At 46.2% G+C, this 16,949-nt stretch overlaps 1 protein-coding gene and 2 long non-coding RNA genes across 3 annotated transcripts; 2 read left to right on the top strand and 1 right to left on the bottom strand.

Moving 5' to 3' along the window:
• Window positions 1-4,978: 4,978 nt before the first annotated feature.
• Window positions 4,979-11,210, bottom strand: Catip (ciliogenesis associated TTC17 interacting protein). Its single transcript, XM_004638246.2, has 10 exons — window positions 11,001-11,210; window positions 10,763-10,852; window positions 10,276-10,476; window positions 10,049-10,104; window positions 9,278-9,364; window positions 8,925-9,092; window positions 7,683-7,807; window positions 5,906-5,982; window positions 5,505-5,593; window positions 4,979-5,352 (listed from the first exon to the last, which is right to left on the bottom strand). The coding sequence occupies exons 1-10, from the start codon at window positions 11,062-11,064 to the stop codon at window positions 5,101-5,103; spliced, it is 1,209 nt and encodes a 402-aa protein (XP_004638303.2). The 5' UTR covers window positions 11,065-11,210; the 3' UTR covers window positions 4,979-5,100.
• Window positions 5,230-7,699, top strand: LOC111818577. The gene is made up of 3 exons (XR_002822533.1): window positions 5,230-5,322; window positions 5,556-5,754; window positions 7,613-7,699. It is a non-coding gene; the product is annotated as an uncharacterized LOC111818577 (long non-coding RNA).
• On the top strand, window positions 7,721-10,275 carry LOC111818579. Its single transcript, XR_002822534.1, has 3 exons — window positions 7,721-7,839; window positions 9,441-9,627; window positions 10,189-10,275. It is a non-coding gene; the product is annotated as an uncharacterized LOC111818579 (long non-coding RNA).
• Window positions 11,211-16,949: the final 5,739 nt, after the last annotated feature.

Raw genomic sequence — 16,949 nt, forward strand, 5'->3', positions numbered from 1 at the left:
AGGGGTGTTGGAAGAATCCTCAAGAGTAAGGATTTATTCCTATTATTAGTATTTGTTAATTTTTGCAGTGCTGGGGCTCAAACCCAGAACCTTGTGCATGCTGGGCAAGTGCCCTAATGCTGAGCTCCACGCTGGCCCTGAGGTTATCACTATACCTCTGCTTCCCTGGACTTGCCAAGTTCACACTGATCCTCTTACTGCATGGGTAGGCTCCCTGCTCAGCACTCGCGAATTGAGTCTGCCCTTACCCATCGGTGTGTGGGATTACCCAGTGGCCAAGCTGTGCAGGGGCCCACCATGGCAGGTACATCCCCAGGTGCCAGGCATTCCAGGTGGGCTCAACAGGTAGTTTTTTTTTTTTTTTCTTATTTCGAGAATATCACGAGCTAGGCATGGTGGTACATGCCTGTAATCTCAGCACTGGAGGCTGAGGCAAAAAGGATCAACAGAGTTCAAGGTTAGTCTCAACTATGTGGAGAGATCCTGTCTCAAAAAACAAAATTAAAAAATCCAACCCAAACAAAACATGCAGCGCTTTTGAAATGAATGTCATGGGAGCAGGAAAGTGGCCAGACTTCTCCTTCTGTGCAAGACAGCTGAGCACAGGAAGAAGCTGGGCGGGGTAGGAGTGGCCCCTTCCCCTTTCTCTCCTGCTGCAAGACATCAGGGCCCAGCCGCTGCAGGACCTCGCTGGGTGCTGGTGCAGGGATGAGTCAACCTGACTTTCAGTTCTCTATGGTCCCGCGCTGGGGTCAGCCCCGCAGCCACACTCAGGATGAGTAAGCATCTCACCCCGTCCTCCTTGACCTGCTGTGTTCACTCCGCCTAGAAAGGGTTCCCTCTGCTTTGCCAGGGTCTAATTCCTCATCACTGGGCCCCCAGCTCAGCCAAGACTGACAGCCTCCCTGAAGGTGTTCAACCTGCTGTCCAGGACTTAGCTTTTAGGTGTCTGAAAATCACACAGGAAATGACCACTTGTGCTGGTTGCCCATTTCTTGATGTACACTAAGTGCCATGAAGAGAGGGCCCATGTCTGGTCCGTGCTGACTATCTGTTGCCCAGAATCATCCCAGAGTATGAAAGCGGCTCAGTGTTAGTCAAGTTGAGTGTCTGCTGGGATGAAAAGGCTTTATCCTCTAGAGCTATGCCATCTGATGTGGCACACACTAGTCTAGTATAAATCTAATTGATTTAAATAAAAGTAAAACAGGGCCAGTGAGATAGCTCAGCAGACTAAGCTCCTGCTTAGGCAAGCACAGGTCCTGGGGTTTGATCCTAGGCACCACATGCTGCGCCAGGCCCACCCCTGGGCACACTGAGCCAGCCACTGAGGCCATGCCACCAATACCCTGCATGGTGGCACACGCCTATAATCCCAGCAATCACTATGAGTCTGAGCTGTTTAGTGAGACCCTGTACCAAATACATAAAAAAAAAAGTAGGAGTTCAATCCCTGGCACCACATCCTGTGCCATCCCCAGCCCTGGGCGCACTGAGCCAGTGACTGAGTTTGGGAGTGGTGTTGTGGTACATGCCTATAATCCCAGTACTGGGCAGGCTGAAACAGGAGGATCACTGCAAGTCCAAGCTGCCTAGTGAGACCCTGCACAAAATACAAAAAAAAAAAAAAAAAAGTAAAACAGTTATTTGGTGGTCTCCTTCTAAAAGTAGCTTGGGCTGAGTAAAAGAGGAAAAACAGCCTGGAAGATACAAAGTAGGCTACTGTGAGGAAAGCCACAATAGTAAACTGTGTGGCATGTGTCCTTTTATGCCATCTGTATCTCAAGGGGACCTGTGGAACTTTTACATATGGGTCCTAAGGGGCAGCACTGGGATCCCCGCTCCTCTCTCCCAGCCAATCAAAACCACACCTTATCTCTTATCTCAAAACTCCAGCTCTTTAGTCACATGAACCACATATCAAGGACTCGGTGGCTATCATATTGGACATTGAAGATAGAGCATTTCCCTCAACCCAAGTTGTGTTTAACACATTGAATTTTTCTCTTTTTACCCTTTGCCTGACCTGACCCTTACTGAAAGCCCCAGCCAGGTAGAATTTGGTACTATGTTAATATAAACTGAAAGTAGTAGCACATGCTTATAATCTTAGAGCTCAGGAAGTTGAGGTACCAGGATCACTGTGAGTTAGAGGCCAGTCTGGGCTACATAGCAAGGCATTCTTTTCTTTTCTTTTTCTTCTTCTCTCTCTTCTCTTCTCTTCTCTTCTCTTCTCTTCTCTTCTCTTCTCTTCTCTTCTCTTCTCTTCTCTTCTCTTCTCTTTCTTTCTTTCTTCCTTCCTTCCTTCCTTCCTTTCTTTCATATATTTGGCTGTTACAGGGTCTCACTACGCAGCTCAGAGTCATAGTGATCTTCCTGTTTTCAGCCTCCCCAAGGCTGGGATTACAGGCGTGCACCACTACCCCTGGACTCTGTGGTCAGCCCAGCCTGCTCTGGGGGTGGGGCTGGCACAGCATATGGTGCTGGGGGTGGAACCACTGTCCCTGTGCTTGCTTAAGCTTGCATAAGCAGGTGTTTTAGTTCACTGAGCTATTTTTGCCGGCTCCGACCTTGTTTCAAAGTAAATAAATATATAATCGATCAATGTGGAATACATAGTGAGATTGTCTCAAAAAAAGGGGGTGGGGCTGGTGAGTCGGCTCAGTGGTCTAAAGCACCTACTTAGAACAAGCTTAGCAAAACACAGGAACCGCGGTTCAATCCCCCAGCACCACAGGCCAGCCAGCCCCGCCCCCTGGTGGGCTGAACTGGACACACACACACATAAATAAATTAAAAAAAAAAAAAAGAAAGAAAAAAAGAAATGGTTGGGAATGTAGCTTGGTGATAAGGCACTTGCTTAGCATGCTTGCTCACGCCTAGGCTTTTTTTTTTTTTTTTTCCTCCAGTAGCAGGGATGAAACTCAAGACCTTGTGATTGCCAGGCAAATGCTTATGTCACTGAGCTATCTCCCCAGCCTCTAGCCCTAGGTTTAATCACCAGCACTGCTAAAAAAATAAACAAAAGGGCTGGTGAGATGGCTCAGTGGTCTAAAGCACCTACTTAGAACAAGCTAAGCTAAGCAAAACACAGGGACCGCGGTTCAATCCCCCAGCACCACATGCCAGCCAGCCCCGCCCCCTGGTGGGCTGAGCTGGCCACACACACAAAATGAATGAATGAATGAATAAATAAATAAATAAATAATTCTTAAAAAAAAAAAAAAACAAAAACCTTAAAATCAGTTCAACAATTCCACTTGGCAGAATGTATCTTTAAGGAAATAACTGTTGATATAAGCAGATTTAGCTACAGGATGTTCAAAGTACAGCATTGTTTATACTAACAAAAAAGGGAGATTATTTGGACTGTGATATAGCCAACAAAAATAGAAGATGGAGGCCAGTAATTCAGGAGTATTGGGAAGGAATATTGAAAATTTGAGGCTAGTTGGGCAACTTGGTGATTTAGCAAGATCTTACCTCAGGGTAAAAAAAAAAAAAAAAAAAAAAAAAAGCCTAAGAATATAGCTCAGTACAGGGGTTCAATCCCCTGTACTAAATAAATAAATAGAAATGGGGGTGTATCTCAGTGGTATAGCACATGTTTCGAATGCACAAGGCCTTGGGATCCCTAGTGGCACCAAAAAAAAAAAAGACATAAGGTTATAAAAATAGTTTAAAAAATATTGCAAGTTAAAGCTAGTTACAACACATGAATAAACACTCTGGGATTGGAGTGGAAATCAGAGAGACTTTACGTGTAACTCCTGAAAATTTTCCTATGTAGTCCAGGCTGGCCTTGGCCTTTGGATCCTCCTGCATCAGCCTCCCAGTGCTGGGATTATAGGCATGCTCCAGTATGCTCTATGATTTCAGTTTTGTTAAAATAAAGTCGCTGGGAGTTGTAAAGACCAGACTAATGTATAGAAAAATGTTTGACTGAGTCAATGCTCAACGAAAGGCAACTGGGTTCACACTGAGAAAACAAAGGGTATTTGTCAAAATATTAGGAGTAGCTATTGGATTGATTTTTTTTTTTTTTTTTATTTTTATTTTTTTTAAATTTATTTGAGAGAGAGAGAGAGAGAGAGAGTGGTGTGTGTGTGTGGCCAGCTCAGCCCACCAGGGGGCGGGGCTGGCTGGCATGTGGTGCTGGGGGATTGAACCGCGGGCCCTGTGCTTTGCTTGGCTTAGCTTGTTCTAAGTAGGTGCCTTAGACCACTGAGCCATCTCTCCAGCCCTATTGGATTGATTTTGTCATCTTGGCTTTTCTCCCTTTACCTGTAAACATGATTATTCATTTTATTTTATTTTATTTTATTTTTTTTGCAGAACTGGGGATTGAACTCAGGCCCTTGCACTTGCCAGGGAAGCCCTTACTCCAATGAGCCATCTCCCCAGTCCCGATTATTCATTTTAAATAAGGGATGGGGACAATAAAAGATTTACTTTTACAAATTCTGCAAGGCTCAATTCCATGTAGTCTTCCACGAAGACTTGCTTGGGTCCTTTCCCGAGTCAAAGACCACCCACACCCCAGCCTTGGGCTCTAGGTTGAAACTTCTGGAGCCCGCCCTTCACAGTAGCTGGTCCCAGGAAATGTGAGGCCGACACATGCCACTGGCCAACACTGACATTAAGGACCTCAATGAGGTGGAAGCCAGTGACTCAGGGCAGCTTCCTGAGTGTCAGCAGGAACGAGGACCTGGGTGCAGAGGTGTGGAGCAAGGTTGTCCCCTGCTCTATTCCTTTCCTTGGGGCGAGGACAAAAGCGATTAAAGTAATCTGTGCTGATTCTGAGCGCCAGGGGCCTTGTCACCTTCCACCCGGCAACTCAGAGTGGGAGTGTGTGTTCCAGCCCTGCTTCCCCGTGCGCTGGCTCTAAGGCTGCTTTTTCTGTGAAGTGGGGATAATGACGAAACGAGCAGCTGGGAAGAAAGACCGAAACTCGCTCGATAAGTGAACAGTTCCTGTTTTGTGTATTTTTTGACCCAAGACAACAGACGCCGCCAGGGACAGCCCGTGCTGGCGCAGCAGAGCCGCGGCCGGCTGCCCGCCCCTCTCTGGGCACCCTCTTCGCGCAGGAGCCCCGACTGCCTAGTCCTCCTCGGAGTCGGAGTCTAGGTTGGCACAATCCTCGGCGTCCAGCGAGCGGAAGGGGCTGGGGGGGTGGGAGGAGCGCAAGACTGGGAAAGGCGAGCAGTTGGAGAAGAAGGCAAAGAACTCGGCGGCGAAGGTGACCGCGTCCTGGGGCTGCCGCACCAGCAGGAAGAGCAGGAAGTCGGAGATGAGAGCCTGGGCGTCGGGATGCTGCCGCAGGTAGCTGGCGTGTCCAAGCCGGAGCTGCTCCTTGGGGGGCACGGGCGGGTCCCAAGCCAGCCCTGGGGATGGGACTCGAGAGCCCCACCCTCGCTACCGGCACCCTCTCCCCCGTATGGCTTGCAGTCAGACACAGAAATGAGGAGGAAATGGGGACCCCGGCTAGCCGCAGCCCTCCTCACCTTCCGGTCCAGGAACTTGGAGTAGAGCTCCATGTCCTCCTCCCACACCAGGGGCTTCTTGCGGAACACGGGCGGAGACTCAATCTCATCTGCGTGGGAAAGGAGGAAGGCTGCGGACCCCTGCACCCCAACACCTGCCTCCAGATGGAGGCCCCAGACCCCGAGTCGGAAGGCACGGACTTGGTCAACCCTCAGGATTCTGCCCACTTGGTCTGAGCTGCCGGAAGGGCTCCTAACAGAGGTCTACCAGGTCTGCCTACCAGTCAGGGCTGGCGGACAACCCGTAGATCTCCTCCTAGGCCTTGGGTGTCCACAGCACACCCGTGCTGCTAAATCCACGGCCCGGGGCTCCATCGCCCCCTCACCTCCCTTAAGCTGCCCCAAGACTGGGCTGCACTCACCCTCCTCCCTCAGGATGGGCATCTTGGTGAGGAGGAAGCACCCCGGGGAGCCCACCTGTACTCTCTTCACCAGGTGCCTGGAGAACAACGCAGACGAAGGCAGTGAGAGCCTTCCTCTGCCTCCCGTTAGAGAAGGTGCCAAACTCCAGGCCCCAGCTGTGGAGCCAGGCCATTAAGGAGGGAACTTAGGTTAAATGAGGTACAAAGGTGGGATCATAATCAGGTGGGGTTGGCATCCTTATAAGAGATGGAAGAGATGCTCAGAGCACACACTATCCACTCGGACATAGAAGAAAGGCCTGTGTAGGAAGAGAGGCAGCTTCAAGGCAACTCTGTTGACCTTGACCTTAAACTTCCAACCCTCAACTCTGAGTAAGCAAACTGCTGTTACTTAAGCATCCAGGTTGGCAGCTAAAACACCACAGCGCCCCCTTAAGGGCTGTCCTGAACGCCTCTCCTTTCTGTTCTTTTGGGTTCCTGGGTCATATTCCAGATAAGGACTTAGGGCTTGGCAAGCAACAGGCCCCTGCTTTAAAAAAAAATAAACAAGTTAAAAAAAAAATTAAAATAAAAAAGTGCTGAGACCTTCAGATGTAAATCTCCAAAAAAAAAAAAAAATCACAGGGTCTCCTGTGTGTGAGACACTCAAATAAATACAAATATACTAAGTTATCCACTGAAAAAGGCCAACAACAGTCTTGTTACTTTGCCTCCTGGTGCAGTGTCTTGGTTGATATCTCATACTCTTCTGAAATTTCAAGAAACAAGTTCTCCCCCACTGGCATTTTCTCCAGGTTTGGTGCCAGTACAGGGCTGGTGACAGCTTGGCAGGGTGCCAGGGAATTGCCCCAGCACATTGGCCAACTCAAGCGTCCAGCCATTGGAAACTTGGTATTTTCAGTACTTCTCTAGCCTGGGTACTGCTTCTCCTGTACCCATGGCTTTGTGGGGTGGGCATGTATTTCCTTCCTTAGCCTGGCAGGGTTGTCTGTTGAGGAGGTGTGGAAGGCTCTCAAGGAGCCAGTGACTGAAGAAGGGTGAAGGAAGTGGGTAGAGTCGGAGACACCTAGATCTCACACATGTGCGGTATCCCCAGAACAGCCAGTCTCTCCTTTGTGCCATGCCCCTCCCCATTGGTGGAATCCTGTATTTGGACATCACGGTGTCCCCTTGGTCCCTGTTATGGCTTAAATGTAAATATCTTGATGCCCCAAAGATTCTTGTATTGGGGGCTTGATCCTGAGGGTGCTTACCTGACCTCATGGATGGATGACCCTACTGAGGAGTTCACTGGTAAATGGGCTGGTAGAAGGCGGGGTCCAGATACAAAAGTAGGTCAAGGGGACATGCTATTTAAGGTATATCTGGTCCTTCGTCCCTTCTTTTTTAAGGCTCTTTTCTGTTTCCTAGCTGCCATGAAGCCAGCTCTTCTCTCTGCCATACCCTAGTGCCATGATATCTGTCCTCTACCATGGCCTAAAAGCAGTGGAGCCCACAGACCATGCACGCAAAGCTTTGAAGCCATAAGCCAAGACAGGGCTGGGGAGATAGCTCAGTGGCACAAGTGCCTGCCAGGCAAGTGCAAGGTCCTGAGTTTGGTTCCCAGTACGAAAACCACAAGCATGAGCCAAAATAACACTTTCCTCCTTTACACTGATGTTCTTGGGTACTCTTTCTTTTTTGTTTCATTTTGTTTTTTGTTCTCAGGTATTCTGTCACAACACTGGAAAGCTGACACAGTCCTGGGTGTCACCACCCAACATACACAGTGGCTCACCCATCTGAGAGCAGGTAGAACTGACAGGACATGGGGATGCCCTCTTCCGAGTGAACGGTCTGCTCCACGATGAAGGCTTGGGCCTCTTGGTGGCCTACCTGGATTGTCTGGAAGCCCAGAGCTTGCTGCAGCCACCAAATGAAGGGAGGGTGCTGAGGTGGGAGTCACCAAGGTCTCCCCCATTTCAGCCTGGCCCTTTCCCCCTCTCTGTTGCCCTCCCCCTCTTCTCCACCTCTCTGCCTTCTCTTCTTCCTCCTCCTCCTCTTGCTCATATCTTCATTCATTATTCACGAGTGATAAGCAGCCCTTGGCTGACCAGACCCACAGGTACCCCAAGTTGAGTCACACCCTAAAGCTAAGCTGGGGACCCCTCTTAGCCAGCCAGATCCAGCTTGCCCTGGCCATTCCCTCCCTGTGGCATCTCGGTGACCAAGAGATTCTAGATTCTCTTAAAGGGATGAAGGTCAGTATAGAGAGGGCTAGTGGGGGGCACAGATTATTGGAGCTGGCTAGGAGAGGTAGTGAAGCTTCGAAGGGTGAGACTGGACTGAGGTTTGTGGTGGTATCAGCTCTGTGCCACTGATGTCACAACTAAATGGGGGGTGGGAAAGACCTACCACTGAACAGATGTTTCCAAGAAAATGGAGAAATGGCATGTGCTTGTTTGTGTCAAACACATTGCTGTTGGTTGTTTCCAGTGGACAAGACTAGAAGGTAATTTACAAAGTTGACCAAATAAAGACAAACACTAAGCTAGGGTATGGTAGTGCACATCTGTAATCCCAGCACTTGGGAGGCTGAGGCAGAGGTATTGGAGTTCAAGGCCAGACTGCGCTACACAGTGAGCTCAAGACCAACCTGAGCTACATAGCAAGACCCTATCTCAAACAAACAAATGAACAAACATAAAAGGGCCTGGGTATACCTAAGTGGCAGAGCAGTAGTATGTACAAAACCTGCGTGATGTCTCTTTCAAAGCAGCCCTTCATTTTTTTACAGAATAACTCATGCAAAAAGTGTTACTTCACTCAACAATCCCCATTCATTCCACCTGCCCCTCACTTGATCCCTCTGACTAACTTCTTGGTTTCTCCTGCCCTATGTAGCCCTTGGTTTCTCCTCATTCCCACCCCATCCTGACTCCCTTTCTACTCCACAGCTGTCTTCTCTCCCATCTTACACCCATCATTTCCCTTCTAGTTGGCACCCAGGACAAGTCCCCTGCCTGGGGAGATCTCCTACATAGGTAGAATAGCAGAGTTTGCCCTCAGTGTCCAGGGCCAGGAAGCGGGCATTGCTGGGCACCATCTGCCGCCAGGCCATCACCCGCAGCAGCACCATGTTGGCAGCCTCAGAGATGAAGCCCTCATTTGAGTTGCAAGGAAAGGAAGTCTTGCTGGTCTTCACTTCCTGTTCAGGAAAGATCTGGGTGAAGGGTCTGGAGCAGGAAGGGGGAATGGGCAAGCTGGATGGGGTGCAGATGGTCCCTTAGGGAGGCCTAGTCCAGGCTCCTGGCCTCAGCCTCAGCCAACCCCGTTCTGCTTGTAGTTCAGAGGAGGATGTGACAGCAGTTCCCACCTGGCCATTGTCCTTACCTCACCCTCCCTGACGCTTCTGATCATGGTCAGCTGGTCATCCCTCTTCAGCAGACTCGTCTTCCGCTCCATGGGGAGGATGGGGAACTAGGGCCAGAGCATTCAAGAGAGAGTTATGGACTCCTTGGAGGTTTAAAGTTTTTGTTTTGTTTTGTTTCTACAGTGCTGGGGATCGAACCCAAGGCCTTGAGCATGCCAGGCAAATGCTATCCCCAGTCCTGAGCTTTGAAGGCTATGATATAAAGGATGGCAACAAACCAAGAAAGCCTTCCATAAACCATAAAGCTTGGTCTTATGATAGTATAATTTGAAGCTAAAATTGAATATCTCTCAGGACACAGGATTGAAAGGTGGGCATGGACTTCGGGAAGATTCTTAGGCACAAGTAGTTTCCAGAGTGTAGGCAGATCAAGGTCATGTTCCAGAAGTTAGTGAAGAGGCTGGGGCTGGGGCAAGGGATGCAGAGTGAATGGTGATGGGCACTAGAGGAGCCACTAGACTCTGGGAAAGTTCAGCAACAGGGCCCCCAGGGAGACACCAGGCTGAGACTGGGGGAGGCCTGGGATCTATGGTAGAATATCTGTAGTAAGCAACTGCTGCTGACCTCAGTGTCCCAGATGAATGGGTCCTTGAGCTGTAATTGGTGGGATGGCAGGGTGACAGGAGACAGTAGATGTGCTCTTCCACTGGGGCCCCTCCCTCCATCCCACACAAGATTTTTTATTTCTCACCATGACTCAGGAACAAGGATTGGGGACCCCTAGGAGGTACCTTGATGAACTCATGACTGTGTTGTTCTAAGGGCTCCAGTTTCCACGACAGGTAGCCTGGGGTGTGAGAGGCAAAGGCTAGCTGGATCTGTGCCTGTGAATGACCTCCCTGCCATCCCCCTCTCCCCCATCCTGTCCCAGGCAAGTCAAAGGGTGGGATCCTGAGAACAGAGGCTCTGGGAGTGGAGGGAATGCAGAGTGACAGGCAGCAAGAAGCCCAAATTCTACCCCGGACGGAGTTTCCACAAATGGTTTTATCCAAGATGCTATGGCTCCCAGCGTGGACAAAGAGACAGTGGGACATGAGACCCTGCTGGTCCTTGTACTTCCCGCTCTGCACCTCGATGGTCAGTTCTCCCTGAGGTTCCCCTGTGCCGCAGACCATGACCAGTGTCTCGGAGAAAAACACCATTTGCAGCTCCTGCAGCTCTGGTTGGGTTGGGGACAGGTAAGCCTCTGCTCTGGGTTCAGTACCCCATGCACTTCTGGTAGCCGGCCTCCCCTCCCTGGCATCAGTGGGAGCCGTGGGGTGAAGACCCCTTTTTCCCAAGCCCCATGGTCATCCCAGGAAGAATAGCAACAATAGGTCTCTGCCTTCTCTTACTTTGGGATTGTGGAGCTGAGAGATGGGGCCATGTGGACTTTTTGTTCCCTCTTGGGACTTGTGACACCCTCCGCCACCCCCCCCCCACCTCCACCCTCAACCATGGCTCACTCAGGGAGTTGAGGAAGTTGAGAGCTTCAGCATTAGCCTCTGGCCATGGGGGGTGCTCCTGGCTTGAGCGCAGGTGGTCCTTAGCTATGCCTAGGAAGGAGAAGCTAAGGGGAGAAGGGGCAGGGCCAGGAGAAGTTTCTGGCCTTTCCCCTAGAGCAGAATCCACCAAGACCATCCCCAGGGATTAAAGGGAAGAAGAGCTCCTACTCCCTTTCCACCCTGAGAGCCTTCTTCCCACCTGTGGAGTGAACTGTGGAGGACATGCTGTCTGCCGCCAGCCCTCTGTGTCCACTTGTCTCCATGGCTACCGTAGTTACCGCCTTTTAAAGGGCAATCAACGCACTTCTCTATGCCTTGGACCTTGGTGCAAAAGTGTGACACAGCGGGTTCAGCCTAAGATTGAGTTGCTGTCCAGTAGGGGGAGCATTTCATTTTTTCTTAATGGCAACATTTTTTTGAAAGATAATGGCCACGTTTATTTTTTAGAAGTATTTCTAAAAAAAAAAAAAAAAAAAAGTATTTCTATTGACTATTAATTTTAATTTTATGAGTTAATAAACAATGTGTAAATATCAATAAAAATAAAATATTAAAATTTTAATATGTAATAAATGTTTAAAATTGTGTTTAGAATACACATCAATTTTCAATGTCAACAGTTTACTTGCTTACAAATGCTAAAAATAATAACAGAAATAAATTCTTATGTGAACATCAATGAAAACACAAACAAGGGCTGGTGAGATGGCTCAGTGGTCTAAAGCACCTACTTAGAACAAGCTTAGCAAAGCACATGGACCGCGGTTCAATCCCCCAGCACCACATGCCAGCCAGCCCCGCCCCCAGGTGGGCTGAGCTGGTCACACACGCACGCACACACACACACATACACACACACACATAAATAAATAAAATAAATAAATTTAAAAAAAAAAGAAAATACAAACAAAAGTCTACCATAGATCATTTTTACTTTAGCTGTCATACCCAAGGCAGTCTTCACACGTGAAAATTGCACCCTCCATACCTATGTATCATTTACACTGACAGCACTTATATTTGCTTTCATGTCCTTTTTTGTAGGGAAGACATCATTTTCATTTTCCTATTGTCCTAGTAGGTCTTTGTGACATTGCACCTGCCTGTTCACTTGTCTGTTCACCAGTCTTTTCTAGAATTATTTTGCCTTATTCCTTGGGCAGAACATTTTGTTTTTCCTCTGTTATATTTGATCTTTTACCAGTTCCAGTCCTAATCCTTTAGGAAAATTTCTCCATGATATTTTATACTTGTTGTTTTCTTTGTAAGCAATCAAACTATTTATGCCGGACATGCTTAGAATGAGTAAAACCCAATTATTGGCCAATGCTTTGTATTTTAGTGACATCATAGTTGCTGTGTAATTCAACAACAGCTACTCTGCCTTTAGTTTTGCTGTCAAGAGTTACCATCTCTGGCTTTACTTGTGTTGAGGTTGTCTGTCTGTCCTGCCATCATAGTGTGATGCTGACAGCAGCAGTACCACCTTGTTTTTCTTTGCCATCTATGAGGCCAATGTTGTGTCTCTCTGAAATCTGAAGATTGTACCATACAATTCTCTATTCTGAACTTGGAACATATTTTGGAGAATTTCTGGATTGTTCTTGTGTATAGTCCTGATACCGGTCAACTGGTGCTTTTTCAGTAAATGTACCATTAGTTGGAAACTGGCAAACCAACTGTTGAATGTCATATTTCAATTAGTTTGGGACAGCATTAAGTCTGTCCACAACATCATTAATTTTATTACTGCAGGAATAAGCACCTGGTGGCTGAGTTTCAGGATAGATTTCCAGACTGAAAGTATAGTATGTCTTTATATCTACCAGCACACGTATTTTTATATGTATTTTGAAAGCTTATTTGGCAAATATGGCCAAAAACTACAGCGACTAAGAAATGCTGCAAATTCTTTATCAATAGTCATATATTTGGATGGTGTGTAAATTGCATGGCACTTGATACAAATGTTTCAAACAATGAGCCATAGCAGCCCAATCATCAGTTCTTCCCTCCCCCCTGCCTTGGGAGGTGGTTTGGAATCAAACCAGGCAATTGTGAAGGAAATCATACTTCCCAGTATTATTCTACAAATCTCATGCCTTTTGCAACTTGTTTAGGGTCTCTGTAGTCAGAAGGAAAATCAGTGATGTGAATGAGAAAAAGATAGACAACAGACAAGAGCTGGGGTCTGGTGGAGGTCCTTTCTCTCTCCTGAGTAGAGGAGGAGAACTGCCCAAGAATGGTAGTGTTTATTTATTTCTACCTTTGAGACTTGGATGTCAATCACAACCTCTCCACCCAACAATCAGCTCACAAGCTGAAACACCTTGATTACCTGACTTGAGGAGCTGCTAGTGTTCTCAGGCCCGCTCTGACTTGCATGTGTGGTCAATTCCCAGCTTCAGCCACTCCCAACATCTCTATTCTGTTTGGTACATGATGGGTGTTTAGTTAAACTTGGAGACATTGTGTTTGGAGAAGACAGTTCAATCATCCATCACAGGGGTCAGTTACCAGTCTAGCTGGCAATTGTCAGAAATTGTTGGTGATCCGAACCTTTTGCAACTAACAGATTACTATGATGTTGCTTTTTTTTTTTTTTTTTTTTTCCTTTTTGAGACAGGGTCTAGCTATGCAGGTCAGGCTGGCCTTTGAGCTCACTGTGCAGCCCAAGCTGGTCTTGAATTCAAAACAATCCTCCTGCCTCAGCCTCCCAAGAGCTAGGATTATAAGCCTGCACCACCACACCCAGATGATGTGGCTTTTTATACATCTTGTAGTTACACTTTCCTGCTGGATGCTTAAGATCAAGTTAAGGTGAAACCTGTATTAATTGATTTTTACCATCTATCAAGTCAGTTCAGTCTCAGGATTTACCTTGGAACAAATTATAGCATGTCTTAGATCATCTATCAGTGGCAGCCATATGATGAGTCATGGCCATTGCTTGACCAAGTTGCTTTCTGTGGAAGCTTAAGAGATTTTTTTTCTCTCCTGATAACTTTCCTTAGGCACACTATACATCACTGAATCACTTTCCTCAGTGGTTCCATAATCTCCTTGATCAGAAAATCAGGGACTCAACTGAATTATAGGATACTGCAGTAGAGGTTCTCTTATGTCATGAGTTCTCCTTGACCTTGGAGAGGTAGGGCCAAAATATTGGCTATCCTCACAGTCCATTTATCTCTAATTCTTTGGTCTCCAAATCTCAGTTATTAAACATCCAGAAAAAAAGCTTTACGTTACACTGCAATGGAGGCAGTAAGCTTAACAGTACTATCTTATTTGAATATCAAACACCTTAGAACATAAAATGAAACTGTTATTTTTCTAACGACCTTGGATATCCTAATATTTAAATTCCTAGGGCTGGTGAGATGGCTCAGTGGTCTAAAGCATGTACTTAGAACAAACCTCGCAAAGCACAGGGATCAAGGTTCAATCCCCCAGCACCACATGCCAGCCAGCCCCGCCCCCTGGTAGGCTGAGCTGGCCACACACACACACACACACACACACACAAATAAATAAAATTTTTAAAAATAAATAAAAATAAATTCCTATGGAATTTTTTATCGCATAGAAATACAATGAATGTTTATTTTTTAACTAAAAAATATTCTATTAAAAACAAATTTACCCTTCAAATACCAAACCTTAAATTCCTGTGGAATTTAACAGACAACAGTTATGTATTTTTACATAGAAATTTAGAAATCAAAACCATACACAACATTTCAAAGTGACAATCATAATGATTTTTTGTTTGTTTATTTGTTTTTTGAGACAGGGTTTTGCTACGCAGTTCAGGCTGGCCTTGAGCTCACTTTGTAACCCATGCTGGTCTTGGACTTGGAATGATCCTCCTGCCTCAGCCAGCTGAGTGCTAGGATTACAGGTGTGCATCATGATTATGCATATGATGACATTTTGTGGCATATGTAAATTTTCATTTTGACATATCCATAACCCTTTTAACCAATTATCTCTATCTAATACTTAAGAAGATTTTATCTTGAATATTATCTTTTTCCCCTTTTCTTTTGAGATAGAGTTACTATGCAGCTCAGACTGGCCTTTAGCTCACTTTGTAGCCCAGGCTGGCCTTGAACTTACAACAATCCTTCTTCCTCAGCTTCCCAAGTGCTGGGGTTACAGGGGTGCACCACCACACCTGGCCTTGTTATCTTTCAATGTAACATATATCAGCTAAGTTTTTTGTTAAAGGCAGAGGTCTGAATCCGAAAGAAAAGTCTTATGGTCATAAACAATCCTTGCTTTACAATTTGGAAGACCTGTACATCCAAAATCATAAATACGAAATCAAAATACCAAAAACAAACCAGGTAACTGAAGAGAATCATAAATACATTTAATACACTATGAGATTAGCAATAATGAATTACCGTACATGTGTGGTGGCACACGCCTGCAATCCCAGTACTCAGGAGGCTAAGGCAGGAGGATCGTGGGAGTTCAGGACCAGCCTGGGCTACATAGTGAATTTAAGGCCAGCCTGAACTGCATAGTGAGACCCTGTCTCAAAAATGTTTTTGGAAGGAATAGAATCTTTTATCTGTAAGAATACTGATAAATTTTAGCGAAGTTATCTATACTGCATCACCTTCTCAGATCTTCGATTCCCCTGTTGGCCACCCTCTCCTGAGCATTCTGGTTCAGTTCCTTCAATGGGCTCCAGGTCAGATCCAGCCTCATCATCGTCAACTTCTTCAGATCTAGATTCATGATACAGCCAGACAGCATGATCTAGCAAAACACAAACATATTCTTCACCCCAAATTAGCTTTTCTTTGCTTTACCTGATTGAATTGTCTTTCTGTTGGTGCCCTTCTATCTTTTGTAGGATTTAAAACATTGATAGTATATACTGCCAACTGAAGTCTATTATGAGGTGTGAATTTTGTAGGGAAAAATTCCCCCTTTTTAAAAAAATTTTATTTATTTATTTATGTGTGTGTGTGTGTGTGTGTGTGGCCAGCTCAGCCCACCTGGGGGCGGGGCTGGCTGGCATGTGGTGCTGGGGGATTGAACTGGGGTCCCTGTGCTTTGCTAAGCTTGTTCTAAGTGGGTGCTTTAGACCACTGAGCCATCTCACCAGCCCCTCCCCCCTTTTTTTTGTAATTGAAGTTTGATCATATGGTGAGAAACCTGTATCCTATATTTTGGAAGAAGAAGCTATCCCATAACCTCCTTTCCACTAAGATACTTCATCTGTGAAAATAGCAAATTGAATCAACTTATCTGAAGGATGATGACAACACCACCAGAGAAATTGGCCCAAAAGCTGGGCGGAACCAACTAGTATTACCAAATAGAGTCTGAAGATCATTTAAGGTTGATCCAGACAGTTTGGGGTAATTGTCACACTGGTTCAAAAGCACCTACAAATTCTATATTGGTAATTTTTTTAGAATCTTGACATTTCAGACAGGTGCTTATGCTGCTGAGCTATACCCCTGGCCCCGAATCTTGACATTTCAGAAAACCATTTCACCATGTCCTGTCATAAATGTCTTCAGAAAGAAGACATTTTGACCTAGAAGGGCTAGGAGGGATACTCCCAGCTAATACTCATAAAAAGTTTTTCACAGTAACATATAGCTTATACGATCTACTTCTGTATCATCTCTGTACCCATTTAGTTCTATATTCTTGCGACTAACTACAGTAACTGGTTCGTAGTTTCTAGGATTACAGGCCATGTCACCAGCAAATATCAGGACAATGTGGCCGCTTTTTGTGATTTCTGAATCCTTTTGCACACTAGTAGTCTTTGTTGTAATTTCCACTTTCTGTATACTTTCAAAGAAATCAGTTATCAGGGCTCTCTGCTGTGGCCATGAAAGGTTGCTCTCTGTCATGAGCCGCTCTGCCTTGGAGTCAACTAAGTATGGACTGAAACTTCCAGTAACTATGAGCTAAGTAAACCTTTCTTTCCCTAAAAAAAAAAAGAAAGAAAGAAAAAGAAATTTAAAAAATAAGTCAGTTATCAGTATATTTTTAGGATCCCTCTTAAAAAGATCAGTGTGGGGGCTGGAGAGATGGCTCAGTGGTCTAAAGCACCTACTTAGAACAAGCTTGGCAAGGCATCAGGGACCGCGGTTCAATCCCCCAGCACCAC

The sequence above is a fragment of the Octodon degus genome, unplaced genomic scaffold (assembly GCF_000260255.1).
Source record: "Octodon degus isolate 3935 unplaced genomic scaffold, OctDeg1.0 scaffold00096, whole genome shotgun sequence".
Taxonomy (NCBI): Eukaryota; Metazoa; Chordata; class Mammalia; order Rodentia; family Octodontidae; genus Octodon; species Octodon degus.

What these genes read in the sequence shown, in the direction of transcription:
- Catip (XM_004638246.2), bottom strand. Translation starts at nt 11,064, where the DNA reads ATGGAGACAAGTGGACACAGAGGGCTGGCGGCAGACAGCATGTCCTCC. An exon ending in GAAGCGTCAGGGAGGGTGAG is followed by an intron (nt 9,093 to 9,277) that starts GTAAGGACAATG and finishes TTTCCTGAACAG; the next exon opens with GAAGTGAAGACCAGCAAGAC. An exon ending in TTCTACCTGCTCTCAGATGG is followed by an intron (nt 5,983 to 7,682) that starts GTGAGCCACTGT and finishes GTTGTTCTCCAG; the next exon opens with GCACCTGGTGAAGAGAGTAC.